We start from the raw sequence: 20808 nt of genomic DNA on the forward strand, positions 1-20808 counted from the left end.
TTTTTAATATATATACCTACAAGATAAACCAAAATTATGTTTCATATATATATATATATATATGTGTGTGCATCTATATATTAAGGTGTTCAGGGGAAAGGCAAATAAAAAAAAAAAAAGACTATTCATTCTAAGGGCTTTATCTGAGTTTATCTGGGGGCGGGGGGGGAGAGCGAGAGGGCGAGGATTGTCCCGCGGCTGGCGTGGGACAGCCGTGACTGCCGCTTTCTGCCCGGCACTTGAGTGACAGACAGAGCGGGGGGAAGAGCCGTTCATCACCGCGTTCTGGGAACCGGGCAGGGAGAGAGGGACCGACCGCTTTCTTTTCCGCAACACTTCCTGCGATAAGGCCGCGGGCACACGGGCGGGCACGCGCGCACACGCGCACACGCGGGGGAGCGGCGGCGACGCGGCGCAAAGCTTCACGCGACGGCGAACGTGACCCGCGGCCCCGCGCCGCCGGCACACGGACGGACGGACGGACGGACGGACGGAGGCACGCGCTGCCGGGGGGGTGCCGAGGTGCGGGCGCGAAGGGGAACCCCCCGCTCCCCTCCCCCCGCCCCCCCCCGCAGGCCGGCGGCGGGCAGAGCTTATCGGTGATGCTCAGTCATGACGCGGACCCAGAACTTCAGCGCTGAACAAAGGAAGCCGGACTGATGCAGTACGGCTGGGTCTGTATGTCTTTCTTTTGGGGGTTTTTGGTTTGGGGTTTGTTTTTTTTTTTTTGAAAGGACGATCCCAGCAAAACCTTCGTCGCTGGCAGTCAGCGTGGTATCCCCCCGCCCCTTCCCAAGGCGCTCTGAAGTCCTTACAGACTTGCGAAGGAGTGTAAATAAGGCAGGGGAGGCAGCAGTGCAGGCATTAGCGCCAACAGGTCCCCATATCATCCGATAACTTCCCCTTACATGCAGAGTACAATACGAGTTTGCTGATCACAGCTTTTCCATTGTACCGGAGCCAAGTGCAGGCAATTACTTACACTTATGTAGACTTTTATAAGAGATAACAGTTATCTCTATTGAAAAGGCACAAGCTGGGGTTTTTTTCCTCCTCTCTTTTTTTTTTTTTTTAATTTGTCTTTCATTACTAAACCGGTTAAAAACACAAAAGGGTTTCTGTGCAGGGCACCGATCCACCCAGCCCTCTGCAGAGCCCCACAAGGCGGAGAGCTGCCAGCCTCCTCGCCCCGCCGAGGAGCGTTTCATCCAGGCCTGCAAAAGCCCTGGCGTAAACCACCCCGTCTAGCCCCTACGGCGCACGCTAACTGCCGGGGGTGCGTACCGGCACCCACGCGCACTCGGGACGGTCCGGGGGTGCCGGGCCCGGGCCCGGGCCCGGAGGGGCTGCGCGGCGCCTCGCCCGCAGCGGCGGGCGGGGGCAGCCCCGCCGCGGCAGCGCAACGGCCGCCCCCCGGGCAGCGGCGTGTCCCGCCGTGAGGCGCTCCCGCCAGACCCAAACCCCTCGGATCCAGGTGGAACAAGCCATCTCGGGCCCCGCTGCCTCCGCTAGCCACGTCCCCGCAGCCAAGATAAAGGCAGGAGCAATCTACGCATCTTTCAATGCAAATGAGGTGCAGCCCTGGGGCGCTTAGCAACTTGCCAGTGCATTGGGGATGCCCCTGCTCTTCCAGCTTTGTTTCCACATGCGCTGAAAGTTGAGGAGTGCTGGTTGTGTTTTTCTTCCCAGCGCTGAAGGACGCGGCGCAGATACAGGCAGCAGGAAAACCGATCTTTCAGTAGGGCTTATAGACCAGGTGGCCGCTGCCAGCACCTTTAGTTAGATCCAGTACGCCTAGCGGTGCCATCTCACTGGTATTCCTGCTAAAATTGACGTTGGGTAATTTTAACTCGGAGCCAGCACCTCTCAGCAAAAGGAGGGGTCACCATCTCTGCACTCACTTTTTAAGCAAAACTATCGGACCCTTACACATTTGAGGGAAAGGATTTCCGCGCAGGCGGCCTACCTGTACCTATGAGCCAGGGGCATTTTACATGTTGCAGAAGCATTACACGACAGCAAATGAAAGAGGGCTTCCATTGCCTTCATATGAACTCACACATGTGTTTAAAGCAGATATTAAAAACATGATTCACCGTAATGAAGACATCCCAAACAACTATTTAAAGTGATTCAAAATACAACATTTGGGGGTGGGGAGGTGACCATACAGCGCACCTACCCTTCTCCACCCCCCCAAAAAAACCCCCACAAACTCCAATAATAAGAAGAAATAAATAATAATGATAATGGCACATACTTATACTTTATCCAGAAGTACAGCAGGGTTCTTAACAAGATTAGGTCTCGCTTTCAGTTTCACTCACCACTGAACTAGTCAGCTTTGAGGACTGCGTTAAAGAGGTGTGGAGTGTTACTTAGGAGTTACAGAAAGTACACTGGCATGTTAAAGATGGAAAAAAACAGTATCATAATCTATATAGGGAAATGATGGCTAAAACAGAAGATACGAGTCTAAAACACTGCTCAACAAATCTTTTCCTCCCCAAATGCACACATACGTAGTAACAGGAGCTCTGAATACTTACTAAACTTATGCAGAGGAATAAATGGGTATCTGTTGCATGACTTACAAAGCCAGAGGAAAAAGGAGCAAATTTTTCATGGAAGCCTCGGATCATATAGGCTGCGTTTGCCTCATTCACAGCCTCCTCCTTTCACTGCACTTCAACGTGTAGAAGAAAGCCTTAGCAATATTCATCTTAGAAATCCAAAACATTGCAGAGACCACACTGCAGCAACAGATGAATCTGCTTCACATGCATTGACGTACCTCCTCAACGTCTGAAAGAAATTCCAGCTCCAGTCAACCCACAAGAGACATGTTGCCTGACTGTACCTTGATGGTATTGTTTATGAAGAAGATGATTTACACACTCGTAATGATTTAAGCAGCTACTTTGCATACATTACAGAGACAACCTGAAACATGTGACCTGCTTCACAGGGCAGGATTATACCTCTGTTCTTGTTGTGTCATGTGCAACCACATTATTTAGTAGTTAAAGCCCAAGTGAGCACTCTGGTATTCCAATGCCCTCGCCGTGCATACAGCGCGAGAGTTTCGGCATGCCTCTGAAACCAAACCTTAGCCTCCCAACTTCTAAAGATAGACAGTTAAATAAATGATATAATTGTCAAAGGGGCTCAGTCAAACCTACCACATGGCTCTGCCCACTCAGGATTATGACGTTTGCTGGCAGACTTTTTAGGACAGGAAATCTTTCATGGTGTTAATAAATTTGTAACAATGATCATATTCTTAGGGGCCACTCCAATACAAACTTTCATTAGCACTTACACCGCCTCTCGCAAAGCACTGAGAATGTATGCATGATCATCATCAGTTAGGAATAAACAGTAAGAACTTTAAATCCTTTTTTCTGACGTTTTAAAAAAAAAGCCAAAAGCTTTTAAGAAAAATGGAAACTAACATCCGAAGAACAGCTGGGCTCATAGCCTGTCAGTGCTCCTTCCATAATTTTGAGTTGTTTTTATTGATCCATACACTTCTTATGCACAACTTCGTTACTGCTTTGATAATTACAAGATAATTAAATACAAGACAGAGCATGTATCATGCCGGGGAATCATTTAGTGAGTGAACTGTTGTGCTGAAAAGTGGGATTCTTTCTGTCACTCACGGCACGGTGATACATGAGTAACGAACACAACAGGAGCTATTTTGGGGATGATCCAATGGCCTACCGGAGCCACAGAGGGCAGCAGCAAAAGATAAGGTTCGGAATTAAAAGGAAGTCCCGCCGCACAGGCCTTCCCACTTCGCAAACACATAAAACAACAGGACATTCACACGCAGGTTTACCTCAGCTTCAGAGCAAGTACAGCACTTGCCATATAATATGTAAGAAAAAAAGTCAATGTCTGAAAAATTTCGATTTAAGAAGAGAGGAAAACTGGTGGGTGGAGGGGGAAGTATCTTAGCAGCACCAGGAGTGAAGGCACCAAAGCTCTGTTCACAGAGCTTTGCCACTGGCTCACTCTAACACTGCAGTTATTTAGATTCCCTGTGCCTTGGCTCACCCGTCAGTACAATGGGTATAATACTTCATCCTGTCCTTAAGAGGCAATTACTGCTTGTAAAATACTCTGGGAACCTTGATTAAAATGCACTGCAGCTTTGTGATAAGTATTCCCTCTAAAAGAGCGCGCGAGCTGGGTTTTGACGGTGGGAAGTACTACCTGATGGCTGGAAAAGGAAAATAATCATTCTGAGCGAGAAGTACATGCTTGACCTATGCACACCTGTAGGTGGATCCCTCCTGGAATATCTTCTTTTCTCTCTTTTCAGTTACTATGTGTATATTGCAAAGACAGGAGCAGTGAGAATGGATAATTAAAAAGCTTTTGAAAAGCTCTGGTATTTTCACCAGAGGATCACAGTGGGCCATCTTCAAGAACTCTGAAGCAGAACTATATGTAATTAAAAAAACCAATTATTTGTAATGCTCCTCAAACCCTGTTTTCATTAAGGAAGGGAGAAAAAAAAGATCGCTTTAAATATGAATGCTTTATGAATAAAGATACTTTTTTAATTGATGAGCATTCATTTTCCCATACAGTCGCATAAAGTCTGAGTAGTTCACGTAAAACATAATTATCAACATTTTAAACCACATTTTCCCCTTGAAAATAAATAAATAAATAAGCACGCCAAAATCTTTTTTCTTCATTAAGCGCCAGATCCAGCAGAAAACATCTGCAGACTTCTAGACCAAGCAAGCCCTGGAAGGCCATGGGTACTGGCTGCACCTCGTGCCAACCCCAAAAATTTGGCTGGTTCAGAAAGATTTAAACAAAACAAAAAAAGCCCTGCAGCTTTACATGTCTGGGAATTGTGGAACTGCACTAGGTTTATGAATAAAGAATAGGGGTGAGAAAAAAAACAACTCCTTTTAGAAAGGAGATCCCTGTCTCTCCCGTCCTCCGCCATTCCAGGTGCTGGGCAGGGGCTCCCCTCCCTCCCCAGGGACACCAGGGAGCCGGCATCAGCGGCTGCGGCCCAAAACGTGGGATCCACCTGCACCCCCTGCTCCAGAGAGGGCGGGGGGGCCCCAAACCCGGCGCTCGCCCCCCCTTCGCACATCCAACGGGCGCCCGAGCATCCAGCCCCCAGCCACGTTCCCGGACGTGCAGTAGCTGCCACCGGCAAACCCAAAGGAGCGTCCCTGGGATGGGAGCCAGCCCGAGTCGTCCAAAGGACACTGCAGGGCCACCACGGAGGGGCAGGCACTGCTCGGGGCGAAGAGCCGCCCCCGCCAAGGTCTGCCCGGAGCCAGCAGCCTCTCCAGCCCCATGGAAGGAAGGATCGGGCCCCGCGAGCAGCCCAGGATTTCCACCACGGGCTTGAACAGGCTCCAAGGTGCCGCGCAGGGAACGAGCCTCGGCTACCGCGGGCACCCAGCAGCACGTATTTAGATTTTGGGCTACCCCGAATGTGTGTATGCAAACTCAACGGGGGAACTGGCAGCGTCGGCGCGGCTGCCTGCTGAAATAAAGGAGAAGTTTAGGAAGTAAGTTGAGGACGAGGGCCCCGTTACCGCGGCGGAGGAAAACCGAAGAGCCTGACGCTAGCGTAGGTGCCACGTTTTTAGGCTTTTGGTAGAAATAATGGCTTTTTCTGACTAGGCTTCCACTACAGCCGCCTTTGGGAAAGCCAAGAAACCTCCCGCTGATGTAAGTCACAGCCTGTCTTCTGCCCCGCTCAGAGGACCAGCCTACGCTTCAGATCGACACCCAGCTCATCTTGTGCGGCCAGCCCTGCGCAGGGAAAAGGACCGGGCAGGCACTAAAAGACCAAGTAACAGTACGCCCATGTGTTCTGCGTCAAGCCATCCCAAAATTCTGGTTTCGCAGCGTTCATTTTATAGACACCTCCTCGAGAGGAACAGCAGCTGCAGTATGCTGCCTTGGTTAGAAAGATGTGATACACGCAGAGATATGTACTTAGGAGAGCACAGAGGGACTCTGTGCGATGACCATATAACTGCAGACACTTTGCAGGTGTGTATTTACAATACTATTTATATAGTGCCGAAAGTGGACTACATTAATATACAGTGTGCATGATTCACTGTCATTAGTCCTGCCTTCCAATAATGTGGACCCTAAGATAAACAATATCGCTAGGGCCAATCCCGTACAATACACAGACTTGTTAGTTTAGTTATATATACAAAATTTCCAACTGCAATTAGTGATTTTTTTTAAATTATAAAAAGTTCTTGAAGTGAAGCCTTTGTTCAGGAGTTGAAATGAGCCAGCTGACATAAAAAAAAGTGAAGTGAGAAGCCAAGAGACTTGCATTTAAAATGCAGAATAAGTTGGATATCTTAAATAAATAACATTAATCTGAACATGCACTAAAATAAATCATGTATTTTAACAATGCTAGATACAAATAATCATCATATTTATCATTACGGCTTTATATACCTGTTCGATTACTGCTTTCAAAGCATTAAGAAATATACCAGTGTCTCTGAATTAAAACGCACTTTCTTTATGCTAAATCTGTGAAGGTGCTCTTGTGGAAAACACTGCATTCTACATTAATTTTTTATTTTTATTAAAAAAAAAAAAGCTTACACAGCCTCAGAAAAAATAACCAAGTGGCAAAAATCCCAACTTTGTCCATTCATTCTTTGGTTGTGCCTTTGCTGTAATAAAAGTCTATGAAAATGTTGCCAGAAATAAAGTTAATCTTTGCAAGGCCTTTTTCATCTTTCTTTAAAACCAGGGAGTAACTAGCTGGCAGTTCTATCAACCCTGATACACAGCATGCTATAAAGATGAGATCCTTGTCATTTTTTGCCCATGTCTAACATTTAAAGAACACAGAATTTTTAGAAAAAAAAAATTCCCTTGAAACTCTAAATTCTGGCTAAGAAACATCTCAGGAAGACACCAAGATAACATCTCACAAATTGAAACATCAGCATTAGTAACATCTCTAAACTCAGAATTCAGGAGCCAGCGCTTTCTACCCGATTTTAAAAAGTGTTTTAAAATGCCTCTGCCCACTCTATATAGGATGGGCACTGAAAGCCATAAATAACTGGCTCAGTAAGTAAATTCACCATCTACTAGAAGAATGATTCTTGAGATAACTCAAGAAAGTAAAAGCTGAAGAGCTTGCTGCTAGTAGTTAATGGGATAACCCGACCCCGAAGTCAGAAAGAGCAAAATATCTCCCTTTCATTAAGAGGGGGAAACGAAAAAAAAAAAGCTTTAAAAGGTACACAATTAGTTAGCTCTGCAGTGATTAATTCAACAACTGCAAAGCCAAAAACAACTTTAGGCACTTAACCATGAAACTGTCAGTTCTCTTTGCCTGACGATAAAGCATCCAAAGAGTAAACATTAACTTCTGTGTTTTTTCTACGTGTGTATTCCATCATGAGAAGATGATAATCAAAGAATTACCAGGCAAGCTCGGCAGACGCTTTTTATACCTTATTCCCCCTAACACGGAGGTGAGATGTGCCTGGATTCCATTCCTCTTCCTCACTGCCAGCTCTAATAAGACAGTTCACACTGTTCCCTAAAACTTGACAGAAGGGATTGAAAATCAGATTGAAAATCTCCTCCCCAGGAAGCAAAGAGCTCATCACAGCAAGGGAGCTTTGAGGATGAGGGACCCCTATACTAACCACATCCTCTCCATATCAAGGCAAAAGCAGGCAGCAGCTCTTACTCAGACCACCTCTCCCAAGGAAGCAAATGGAAGCTCTGCCCAAGTAAGGAATGCAAAAGCATACACTGCATCATCTCTTTTAAATAATCTCCAAAATTGAATAACTATCAAACAAACTGAAAGAGAGCAGGAAGCTGAAGAACAAATTAAAAGAACAAATCAGCATATTTCTCTGACCTGCAAATATTTAGTTCAAGCACATTCTTTCAAACAAGATGCCTATGAGCGTTTTGATGGCTGCTCGTAATCAAATGTGTCACTCGCAAAATTATAGCATCTGAGGAGGGTACCGGGCAACTGAAAATGGCTTTTGCTAGAAGTATGTCACAAGCACATCTTTTAGTCACCTCAGAATTGCACATGACTTTGCTTCATTCCTTCGCGCTGGCTGCATGCAGGTTGCTTCACAGAAATACAACTGCAGTAATCTGCTTGACAGTAAACAGTAATCAGTAAATACTGTTTACTGAACAGATACATGCCCCTGCTATTCCCTCAGCTTACCTATCCCCCATCTCTGCCTTCCACGCTCAATCCCCTCGCTCTCAGAAATTTTAGGGGGGGGGGGGAATAAATAAATACAGGTAGTGAAATAGTGAAATCCCGTAGCTGGCAAGGTTTTCCTCTCTGAATGGACAAATTCTTAACTCCATGCAGCTCCAGACACTGAAGGATTAGATCCTAACCAGGGAAAACACAGGAAAATGGTAATAAATATTGCATGGTAATCCACGGGAACTTTGGTCCCAATGTGATTTTTCTATAGTATCCTACAATAAATGGCATTACAACATCCATAATCTCAGCTCATATATCAGACCGCTCTCTCCGCTCTCCTTCTTGCCCTTCCTTCTTTCATGTAGTGCATTTTCTAAGAAAACATACTTTTTCTGCAAAAGTACAAAGTCAATGCAGTCCCATTCCTGACTGAAAGCAGCACAGTAGCTCAGTGAAAACTACCACGGACCGTATCGCGCTGCACGGAGCTACAGCTGAGGAGTGCAGGGTTTATGGCAGCATTACTCTGGTAAGGTCTCATCTGAAATTCCTTCTGACAAGACAAAGGAAGTCACAGTTTGCTGGAGAGAAAAAATAAATAAATTGTATTCATATGCAGTAAGAGCGCTTCATGTCACAGTGGATTTTACAATATCCTAGTTCTCCTTCTATTCAGGCATGTGTCTTTTGGGCAATAAATTCTGAAAACCCAAGAAGGTAAAGCTTGCTTAACCATGAGTCTCCTTTCACCCAGTAAAATAAATTCCACAGCTGCTTTTTCTTTCTCCTGTGACTATTTTTTAAGCTCCTTCCCATTGACAACTAGCCACTGTCACACTCCACTATTGAAATGAAAATCTTTCAAAATGCCAGCTTTTCAGATTCTTAATTTTGTCCCACTCAGGTGAAACATTTTGCATCAGAAAGTTCAGCAAAGCTACCAGGTCATCTTTGTTAATAAAGTTTTTCATATGCGCAAATACAAATTGAGAAATGACTGAAGAAGAAAAAAGCTAGACAAACCCATTTTAAATGTTCCTTAGATAATGCAGTACCACAGCAAATCTCTAAGGAAAGTTAAGCTGAGACTGCCATGAACACCAAATAAATTTGCACCACTGGGATATTTAAGGTCCAATAAATCTTACTTTCCAATGGTTTTAAAACTCCAGAAAACAGTTTTTCAGCTCTAGAGTCCATATGTTGTAACAAAATTGTCTACCTAAAAGCTATCGACTCAGACCTGCCATCTGTGAGAAATATTTTCAGAACATACTCATGTTTGCTGAACTATCAAATTATGAAAACCTTCATTAAGAAAAAAACAAACCACAAACACACATATATATATACATAAAAACCAACCGAACAACTTACTCTCTTTTTCTGTTTGCATGATAATGCTCAAGAAAGTTGGTTAAAAATGCCCCTATTTCCAATTCAAATTCCTATTAATTTATTTGAACTATCCCATGTTGCAGTCAACAACATGAAACCAACAACTAATTGTAAAAAAATAAAATGCAAAGCAATAAAATCCATCACAGTTCAGACATGATATGCTGAGCAACAGCAGAAGAGCCAAGGGTTAACATCAACATAAGAAATCACATCACTGCACGATTAAACTGATATTGTTAAAAATACTAACAATTGCTGAAAAAAAAAAAAACAGATGGTACAGGAAAGCATTTTATTTACTATACTGCAACTTTTTGCAGTTTGGTTATATCAAAAGGACATTCTGTGGACAATGAAAGTCACTGCTTCCCTCGGCCTGTCAAAAATATCCTGATGCCCATGGCATGGCACACAACTTTACGAGGGCATTACAGCCTGCTTACATGGATAGACCTGTAATACTGGAGCGTCAGTCACTCCACTGCTATTTCTATGAGCCTTTCAGAGAGCAGTTGGTGAGGAAGAAGAAGAAAGTGTGGCCGTGAAGCCAGTGAGTAGCAGCAGGAATCAGAAGCAGGTGCACTACCTAAAGCCACTTTTTATTTTCATTCCCCTTCGGGAAGTGAACTGATTTCAAACCAAAAACACTGCTTTTAAAGGTGACAGACCGAACCATGGTCCCACTGAAGGGCAGCTTCGCGCAGTGAAATACTGCTTGACCATCCCGAGCAGGGCAGCAAAAATGCAAGATGGAGCCTTACAAAATGTCCTTACTCTGTCCTGAGTCCAGGGAAACTGCTTTAAAGTAGCAAACTGTAATAAAGTGTAACATGGAACCCCCAAAACCACAGTTCCCTCTCAGTAAGCTGCAATGCAATTAGGAAGTTTCCCCATGAGGATCAGATCTTACCCTAGATTAAGTTAGCAGAAGTTTTGTCCCTTGCAAGTACAGGGGGAGATCAGGGCCATACAGCAGAGAAGTTTAATCCATCTTTGGTCGTATCTAAGTTTCTGCCAGGTTGCCAGGCAAAGCGGGTTAGAGTCACTTTGACAAAAATCATTCGCCTAACAATCAAACCAGCCCAAACATTTAAAAAATAAATAAATAAATAAATAAATAATCAAGTTATGCTAAACTTTGTTTTCTCGCTAGCAAACTTCATGTCGTAAACAACTGAAGGGCAGTGATGCAAAATGGATTCTTGCCTAGATTTGTAAACTTTTCCAGGAGTTGTAATATCCTGCATTTGATGACATCATGAAACTAACCACAAGTAAAAGTTGGTTTTCAATTTGTTCTACTTTTCCCTCATTAGTCTCTGTGTCAGAAATAGAATAAGAACCCTCATTAAGTCACATTAAATTCTTTAAACTCATTAAGGGCTCAGAGAAAGAACAATACAAACACTGGTGTTTTTGTAAAAAAAATTATGCAACACAGATGGACTTCCATTTCCATGTATTTTTAGAATGTATGTATGTGCATATAGCAGCCAAAGAGAGACCGATATGCGTGAGGGAGAAATGGAGAGGCAGAGTAACGAGACAACAAGGCAGAGCATACCTTACATATGACAGAATGATACCTAGATAAAAGTGGATTATGCATGATCACTTCTGACCTGATATAGATGAAGCGCTTAATGCTTTGTATCCTGAACTGTGGCAGAGCTGGAGTCAGAGCCATACCCCACATTTCTTTTCAATTAACGATTCCTCGGGACTTTTTCCAGGGAGAAGACAACCTTGAGGGCCACACAGCCAGCAGCAATCAAACTTGTTGTCCATGGACTACTTTGATTGCTGCTGCTGTAGCCTAACATACTATCTGATTGTAGTTGAAGATACGTCTATACTATTCATGCTCAGGGACTTACACATAAGATACAGGTGTGTGCAGAATTTCAACAGTCTTGGAGAGTATCTCTGGGTGTGCAAAGGGTGGGTATTTGTTAGAAGATTTATTGTAGCTGAATGACTCAGATATATGTTGTTGATAACTTCTGATCTTACCCCCCATAAGACTGGAAATATGAGCTCAATGCCACAAAATTATTTACATTCCTACAGTATGCTTCAAACAACCATTACAGGATTAATTTAATCCATTATATTATTATTATTTTTTTTGTGATAGACATAACATGCAAATAGGAGTTTAGTCCTAAAGAAAACTCCAGATCTGAAGAACGTGGAAGCAGACTAATTAGATGGCATAAATTTCCGATGTCTGTAGCAGGCCACAGAAAGAAAACAGTATACTACAGTAGATGGGAGACCTGAGTTACTGTTTCTTTCCTTCCCACCACTGTGACAGCTGAAACGCGATGTGGGATTTTTACCGACAGCCCCCAGACCTGAGCATCCAGAGCTAGGTGCCAGGGACAGACAGGCAGGCAGCCTCGGCTCAGGAGCTCTCCTCTCCCATTTCTCCAGCAGAGTCAGATACTGCTCAGCTGCAAGGCACATGGTAAGGCTAATCTATTTTCACAAGCTTTTGCCTCAGGTATTTGGGGCAAGGTTTACTTTATTAATTGTGTGTGTGCATGCGTGTCCATATCTACGCATGCAGGAGGAGAAAGCTCGGCAATGATCGGCATGTATTGCATTTTTGGTTTATACTCTCTAACTGCAGCTGGCGAACGTCTGATGAGTATACTTAATACACCTAAAAATGAGAACACTAAATAGAAAAGCAAACTATGTTCAGATTAGGAAACTGAAATTTAACTGAATTCATGAAGCAACATTTCAGCTGCATAGTAAGTTTTGGATGACGTTCCACATAACTCGCAGCATTTGCTTGAAGAGCAGCGTGTGAGAAAGTCAAAAAGAATCATAACTTTGGAAACACTGAAAACCTTCTACCCCCAAAGAAAATTGCTTTATCCTAACTCATTTAACTTCCATTAAACATTAAACCACATCTGCACATCGGAATTTTAGGCGATACTTAGCTTCAGTATCTACTTCAAACTTTTTTTACATCATTTGAGAATTTGTTTTTTAATATAATCCCAGTAAAGTCACTGGGATATCCAAAAGCAGTCTGCAAGGTATTTGTCTAGGCAGCGTATGCTATCCTTTTTTTTTTTTTTTTTTTTAATTAACTACTAGCAAAAATTCCCCTGCTTTTTCTGCGAACCACCAAGCTGTATGTTTAATTTTTTAAGTTTCAGTATGTATTTCAGACTTGCAGACTTTGCAAAGTAGGTCAGGAATACCCAAAGGATACACATTTGAAGGCTACAGATAGCAGAACACACCATTTACGGCTTTGTATATACACATACATACACATTCTATATAATATAGGTAGATAGATTCAAGGATTTAAACACATTACATCTATACTGTGTGTTTCAAGAACATTCAGATATTTACACTGTTAGATCACCACTCATTTTAGACCTACACTAGTGCCAGCTGCCAAAAAAAAGTACACAAATCAAAATATGTTACCTTTGTTCAAACAATACTGCTGTTCATTATATAATAGAAACTGTCATGCTTAATCTTCCAGGAACCAAGAACTGGTACATTCTTGGATCAGAGGTGGCTTGAAATGGTTTGAGGCAAAACTGAAGCATAGTCTTTAAGTAAATCTTGCTGAGAAACATAAGTGCATTGATGATTTTTAACATCATCTTTTACAGACTTTTTTTTTTTCAGATATATTAGTAAACTAAAAATGCTGGCATATTTTCAAAATGCAGAGAGATGAACACATCAGTGCTTTTTCTGTAACATTTTTGCAATATCAAATTAAACATTCCTTCCTGCATTCATTGTCAGCCTCGCTAAATGCAATGGGCGATTTGAAAAGGATGCTTGAGAATGGACGCCACATCGAAGTAAAATGTACCTACAAAAATGACATGTTGACTTTGAGAATCCCCAAAACCTAAATTTTTCCTTGGGAGTTCTCAGTATTATCCAAGCACCCCAATGGTTATTACGGGCACTAAGCTACAGGCTGCGATGTTCATTTTCCATTAGAGATGAAAAAACTGCCAGCAGCAGCATTCAAAAATATGTCTACAGCATGATATAGAGAAATATAGAGAAATGGCAGAAATGCCTTAAATTCTTCAGAGTTGGAACTTTTTTAACTCATATTTTGATCTGAAAAAACGCTAAATAAAAATCAGTACACTTCACTTATTGAGGAAAATCTGTTTTACAGCACTACGACTCCAGGACTTCTTCAGATTTTTAAGACTACAAAGGAAGTATTTTACAATTTCATCTTTAACAACACAGACTATACAATATTCATCAGGCAGACACAATCTTACTTACAGACAGACACAGACACACACAACTCTGTAGAGGCCAATCCTGCAGCCTTTACTGAATTCAAAAGTCCCCCTGACGTCAGTGAGTATTTTTCAAGAATGAGAATTGCAGGATCAGGCCCAAAAAGTGCTTATGAAGATGAGATGTTACTTCAACAGATTGAATGTTAGATTAAATATAAAGATTGAGGCAAGACAAGTCTGGGGTTTAAACCCTAGGGAGGATTGACATTTAAAGTGTTGCCACTGAATTATAGCTCTCCACATTGGGTGGGGTAACCTCCTACTGGGTGGAGTGTCTCCCCTAAAGGAAGGGAAAACTGGCACAAGCCAACTTGGTCTTTGAACGATTTCCCTACTTGCCAACTTATGAAGTCGTCCTGACGTCAACTTCGTCAAGAAAGTCTATTGCCCAACTCCGTCTTTTACCGTAGAAAGTTTGCCTGTGTTCAGAGCCCCAGCAGACGTAGAAGACAAATTAAGGAAATAAGCCAGAAAACTCTAAACAAAATAAAGAAATCAGGAAAGAAAAGAAAAGAAAGTAGACTGGATTTTCTTAAGTGCAGTTAACTTAAAAAAAACCCTTTTGTTGGGTTTTCTTGTTTCTAATACCAGCTTAATACAAATAGATACAGATCACTAGAGACTATTACTAAACATAGTTTAAAATCTGGTTTAGCTTTAAAATATGGGGTGGAGAGTGCACAAAAGGTGGCCACTCCGCAAGATAGGATCTCTCCTGTCTTCTGCAATGGGCAGCGAGTACCTTCCCAATCAGCGTTACTAACAGGTGTAAAACACTCTCATACTAGGAAAATAATATACACTGAACTGCCACCGGTATGGTATGTATGGAACATATTATTCCTCTCTGAATCAAAAGAAATTGTTTCTCCAAAAGAAGGCTTTGGGTGCTGGGCAAGAGAGAAGGGGGGGGGGGGGGGGGGGGTGTCAAACCAAAAAAAGAAAAAGGATAAAGCATCTCAAAATGCCCATGGGAAAAAAAAAAATAAAAATCAGAAAACAGTTTAAGTTACCGTAACCTGAAATGCACCAGCCATCACAAAGAGCAATTGGAGAAATCCAGCAGAGCTCAGCAGGAAAGATTTTTAATAACAGATTGAAAAACAAGAATAAAAATAACTGCATCAACAGGGCCTTTCTTCCTCAGGCCACAAGCCCGTTTTTACTTGAATTTTAAAAAAATGGCAGTTTGGCCACTAAAACCAATCCAGAACATTATTAAAAGTTAAAAGCTACCAATTACTTCTGTCTGTTCTTTTAAAGCAAAGTTTGGCATTACGTCAGTTGGTTTAAAGAAAACAAGAAAGAGAGAGAGAAAGAAGGAGAGAAAGTTTCCTGCTTGTATAAATTAAACCACCAGGGAAGGTGTCTAGCCACTTGTAAAGCATTTATTACAGGTTTTTAAAGGGCTAGTAACATTTTAAAAATTAAATATTTTAAAATAAATTTAAGAGAAAAAAAAATTCTGAGCCTGGAAAGAAAGCAGACTTACGAGAAATTAGACATGTGCGAACTGCAGCTAAGAAAGTAAAAATGGCTACTAGGACTAAACCTTGCAATTCAAAATAATGCTATTTTCAAGGCAGAAATAATCCTGTTGTAGCTGCTGTACTTGCATGCATTCCCTACGAGCACAGAAGGGTTCCACCGAACTTTACAGAATGGAACCAACTGGGTTCTGTAGGAACGTCCTACAGAAGTGCCAATCGTGGCAGCTATGCAATTTAATGAAGAATTTTCTCTCTATAGCTTTTCTAAATCCACGTACCGAGATCTGCTGCAGGAATAAGATTTCTTAGTTAATGTGGCAGGACTGTAATAAAAATCACCGATAGAAAGATTAGCAATTTCTATTAAATTTTAGATCTATTTTCCACTGGTGGTGTTGCTATTAAATTTTAAAGAACCACTTTAAAGGTACTAGAAAATAAGAAACTGATAGCACAGAACATGAATAAAACATAGATGGCTATTAAACAAAGTTTCTTACACGCAGCTACGCCAGTTCACCTAAATCACAGTCTTCTAAACCCCGTGACGCCAAATCAAAGACTCCTCTGACTCCGGACGACACATCAAGTGGAATGGTGTTCAGTTGTGCAATGCTTTTGGGGTGTGACAAAATGTCCACTGGGGACTTAAACCGAGACCATGGTAGTTATTCTCCCATTGCTCTGTGTTTCATTTGAGCCTTGGTCTGCATGACAAGAAGTCAGAATAATATGCCACCGCTTCTCTCCCCTGCCCCATGCTCCTCTGCCCCAGCAGCGTTTCTTATGTTCTGGGCACGTATACAACTGGCTAAGGAGCTGCGTTCTGGAAGGCCCTTTATTGATTATGTGCAAAACGACATCAAGAAGTGAATAATAAGCATAATCTGAAAAATGTAGTTGCATGTCTTGCCCTTGTAAACATTTACTATTTAATGGTGTAATTGTACTTTAATCCTCCACATCATCTGATATAACTCATTATGTGTTTTTCTTTTAATTAGCAAACACACAATCCAAAAAAGCAAAGCCCAGAAAGTTTGTACGTACCATAAAAACCGAAGCGAAAATAGTCTCAAAGTAATCAAATGCTCTCTCTTTGGATGCAGGCTTATCTTTTTAAAGTCAAAAGTGAACTTCATTGGCACAGGGTAGGAAAAAGAACTCCATAATTCATGACGGTACCAAGAAAAAAAGTTCTTCTCCTTCTCCAGGAGGACTGGAAAGGGCACTTTTATTTATCTTCTGGACAGACAAAAATAGTAGAACCTAGACCAGATATGCTGTAATTAATGTATCCAAAGGTCAACAGGCAATGGTATTTATACAATAGATGGGTGCAGACTACGCTGGTTATAGTATTAATCACTGCTATTTGAAAATAGCATTGTTTTCTTACTAGGTAAGAACTTTGAGAAGTTTCAGAAACAAAAAAGAAACACCTTCTTTTTTTCCCTCATACCTGCCTGCTATTCTTTTTAGCCAATTGCTTTTTCACTCGTGAGGTGTAATATTTGGGACAAAAATGCCCGAGTTTACAGTCGCCCAGGACTGCCAGAAACAGCCCCAGACTACCTCACTAGCTGTGTTGAGGAAACTAAATTAAGCAAGGGCAAACACCAACTGGAAAGTTGTCAGTTTACTGAATGAATGGCTTCATTTTACACACCAGTTAGAATATCTTAATCAGAATATATTTCTGTTCAAGGCCAATACTTTTACTACCAGGTGGCAGTTTGTTTTAACTGAAATTGTATTAAAAATGTAATTTCTTTCCACTTCACTTTCACCCAACAAAAAGGGTTGTCAGATTCCCAGCCTGTCATGTTCAAAAATATTTAACCATAAACTTTCTCACAATGTTATATTTGGTGTTACCCACAAACCTTTATTAAAGCAATACTGCCAGTGTGGCTGCAGTTAAGATCTGAGAATGTTTCTATTAAGATTATTACATTAAAATATTGTCAAGAGTTTGTAAGAGACATAAATATTCATACACACACGCCCCCCCCCCCCCCCAAACTTAGAAGGAAAGTTCCACATGAAAAGAAAAATTTAAATACATATCCAAAGATGCCTGTTTGTAATTAAAATTTTGGGTTTTTCCTAAACATCTTTGCTAATTTTTTAACTCTTTCACACTGTAATGTAAAGTAGTTTTGTTTCAAAGCAACTGCCTGATAAAGTGCTAAAAGAGGTAATTCGCATGAGCAGAAAGTAATTAGTCATTGTTTGCACAATGCTTTGAAAATATAAAACCCTATGTGTCAACTAGCATTAAAATATATGATTGAAATACAGAGATTTAACAAGCAACCACTGCATCTCACAGACACTCAAGTCCACACACAGGAATTAGTACTACGCTGTTATTAATGCACAATCACAATATGTGAATACTCTTCACACGCTGCCAGAGCATGCATGATAATAGTGTGTACTATGAAAGTTTACTACAAATGACAGACAACACATGATAGAAAAATAATACTGCTGGGGATTCGTAAAATAATACTGAATTTAGTCGATCACCGATAAAAACATAAGGCAACCCACAAAGCTATCGTATAAATTATGCTAAAAATGCATTAAAAATATAAGAGGATAACCTGGCTGCATCGTAAGTGTTTGATGCCCAAAGAAGTCTCAGATCTCTGAAGTTGTCATTTACATTTTTTTTTCCTTTATTAACATTACTATGAAATAAAGAAAAAAATAAAGCTATACTCTCACAGGCAAAGATTGCCCAGTGTTATTTAGAGTCTGTTTTAGAGGATCACAGGCAAAACATGTAAACTTAAAAGCTGATGCAACTTTGCCCTTTACTTACTTTGTTGTGACTACATATATGCAAAGTTTGAAACAGAGAAAAGTTATTATATGGAACCAAAAAAAAAAAGCGATAATCAGACAGAACAGGGTAGATTATGAACTGACTCCTCGTCTCACATCTACTGTGTCTTGGTTTTAAAAAGGTGAGGCAGACTTCTGTTGTCACAAACAGGCTGAGGATTAACTTGTATATAGGCACTGATGCACTACTGAACTCCAGCATTATTGATTCTATGTGGCAAACCTCAAGAAGGTATACATTTTTCAAGAGCAAAAAAGAAGATGACCCCCCCCCCCCCCCCCCCCGAGAAAGGTTCCACTTGTTTGGTTTGACCACGTTATTAACAAACTTTCATTCAGTGGTTATAAAAGAAAAAAAAAAAAAATCTTTCAAAGTGTTGATATCATTTCCAGACAGTCTTGTCAGCATCACAATTTACAGGAAATAGTTGATGTTCTCAAACAAACCCTGTATTTACTCATAGACCCACAGTACTTTAAAAAAAAAAAAAAATTCCTCACTCTTTTGGAGGGCTTTTTTTAAATGTCACTCTGGTGGAATATCTGAGAGAGCTGTCTAACCTAACACACATATTGTGAACATGAGGCAAACACAAACTGCAGTTCAGAAGACTACTGTAACTTTTATTCGCATTTTGTCCACGTCAGGAACTGGCTCTTACCACTACTTTCCTTTGCTGCCCCTTGCATTTTTAACTCTGGCAGTCTTCTCTAAATGTTCAACTTTTCCTAAAACCAACAGGAAAGTAATCTGATGCCACCAACATCCATAGGATTTAGTTGCGTAGTTGAAGAAGACCGCCTGAATGGCAAAGACGTTTGATGGCTCCTTGAGAAGACTTACTGAACTCGATTAAATAAAACCTGAAACGTATTAAATTATTGTTTGTTTCAATCAACATGCAAAACGCGCTGCGTGCTGCGAAAGCAGCGAAGGCAGCACGGTCCGCGTAACAGCTTACACTCTTTTTTGACCAGAGAATATTTTCCCCTCGGAGGGGATCTGTCGCCTCGGCTCCCCAAGCGTGCCGAGGTGCCCCTGGCTCCAGCCCTGCCAGACAAGGTACTCGCCCTGGCGGAGGAAGGAGTGATGGAGGGGAGACGTCTCTCCACCTCCACTCATCACTTACCCCCTCAGCTCGGCCAGTGCACTTGAGAAGTTTGCCATTTGCAGACACAACACACAACCGATTGTGGGGAAAAAAAAAAAAAAAAAAAAAGCCAAAACATAAAGGAGGCTAGCGGGCCCCACCAGCAACCGCGTCAGGACTGCCGGGACGCCTGGGCGCCTGGATCTGCAGCAGGGAGGCAGATAAACAAAGCCCCCGAAGTGTGTCGAGCCCCCCTCGGGCGGCCGCCGGCGGTCCCCGGGCGGCGCGGCGGAGGGGCGGCCCTGCCCGGCCCCGGCCCCGGCCCTGCCCGGCCCCGGCCCCGCGGCCGCTCGCCCCCGGCCCCGCGGCCGCCCCGGCTGCCCCGGGCGCCCACCGCCGCGCAGCCCTCCGCGCAGCCCCTCCGTCCCCCGCCTCGCCTCCATTCATTCCTTCCTTCCTTCCTTCCGAAAAGCGCACACGCGGGCAACTCCGGCGGGGAGCAGCCCCCCGCCGGCAGCCCCCGAGGACGAGGGAAGGGGCGGGGGACACGGGGCCGGGGACCGAGACGCTCCACGAAGTTGTGGCAGGCGGGGGAAAGCCGAGCGTGGGGACGCAGCGCTGAGAGCTGAGCTTCGCCTTTAAGAAGGAAAAGTTTTACGTCTCTCTGCGCTCTGATTTCAAAAAAAAACAAACCAAAACAAAACAAAAAAAAAAAAATCACCACCACCATGTCGCCTTTTCCCCCGGTGTGACCGGGAGGGACCCCGAGCCCCCCTCCCGGCGCAGCTCAGCTCCGCACCCGGCCTCTCCCGGTGTGTCCCCGGGCAAGGAGGTAGAAAAGGGGAAAGGGGAAAAAAAAAAAAAAAAAAAAAAAGGAAAAAAAAAAAGTTTTTCCCAAACTTACTACTCTTCATGACGGTGTCTCTGTGCCCCGCTTGTCATGATCCCCATTAAAACTTCCAGCAGCGGCAGGAGCGGCAGGACTGTGCGACTGCAGCTCCTCGGATGCAAACCCTCTTTGCTCGTCTTCCACTTCCACCCCCCGCGTCTCCCTCCCCCTCCCCCCGGAGCGCCCCGGTGCCGGGGAATCGGCGGCCGCGGAGATAAGGCGCGGAGAGGCGCGGAGGGGAGGGCAGAGCCGCACCAGCCCGCGGCCGCCGCCGCCGCTCCCCTCCCCGCCTCCGGGCCAGGGGGCTGCTCCCCCTGCCCGCCGCCGCCGCCGCCGCTGAACTTGACCCTCCCGACTCCAGCGGGGCTACCGCGGTTTTGAAGTCGCCAATTTCCAGCCATCACACATGGCTTTGACCCACCGGCGGGGGGAAAGGGGGGCGGGGGGGGGGTTGCACCAAAAAAAGCCTGTGAAATCCGAGCAGCCCCCCGCTCCCTGCGATTATGCCCACACACACGGCCGC

General features: G+C 43.3%; 2 protein-coding genes across 9 annotated transcripts in view; both read right to left on the reverse strand.

Annotated features, from left to right (window-relative positions):
• Positions 1-20808, reverse strand: part of TRPS1 (transcriptional repressor GATA binding 1) — a 223056-nt gene that overhangs the window by 201845 nt on the left and 403 nt on the right. For 2 of the 8 annotated variants that reach the window (XM_069779935.1, XM_069779932.1), the window contains exon 1: positions 15950-16039. The exons of 3 other annotated variants lie outside the window; for them this stretch is intronic. Coding sequence is in view for 1 of the 5 variants with exons in the window: in XM_069779937.1 (XP_069636038.1) it covers positions 20301-20310 (10 nt within the window). In the remaining 4 variants the exon portion in view is untranslated. Of the gene's footprint in view, positions 1-2794; positions 2868-15949; positions 16040-20300; positions 20649-20808 lie in introns of those variants that run through there. 3 more of the 8 variants (XM_069779937.1, XM_069779930.1, XM_069779934.1) reach the window with 3 other exon arrangements.
• The window catches only part of EIF3H (eukaryotic translation initiation factor 3 subunit H), a 532299-nt gene that overhangs the window by 20194 nt on the left and 491297 nt on the right, over positions 1-20808 (reverse strand). The window lies entirely within an intron of this gene.

The sequence above is a fragment of the Haliaeetus albicilla genome, chromosome 3, assembly GCF_947461875.1.
Source record: "Haliaeetus albicilla chromosome 3, bHalAlb1.1, whole genome shotgun sequence".
Classification (NCBI taxonomy): Eukaryota; Metazoa; Chordata; class Aves; order Accipitriformes; family Accipitridae; genus Haliaeetus; species Haliaeetus albicilla.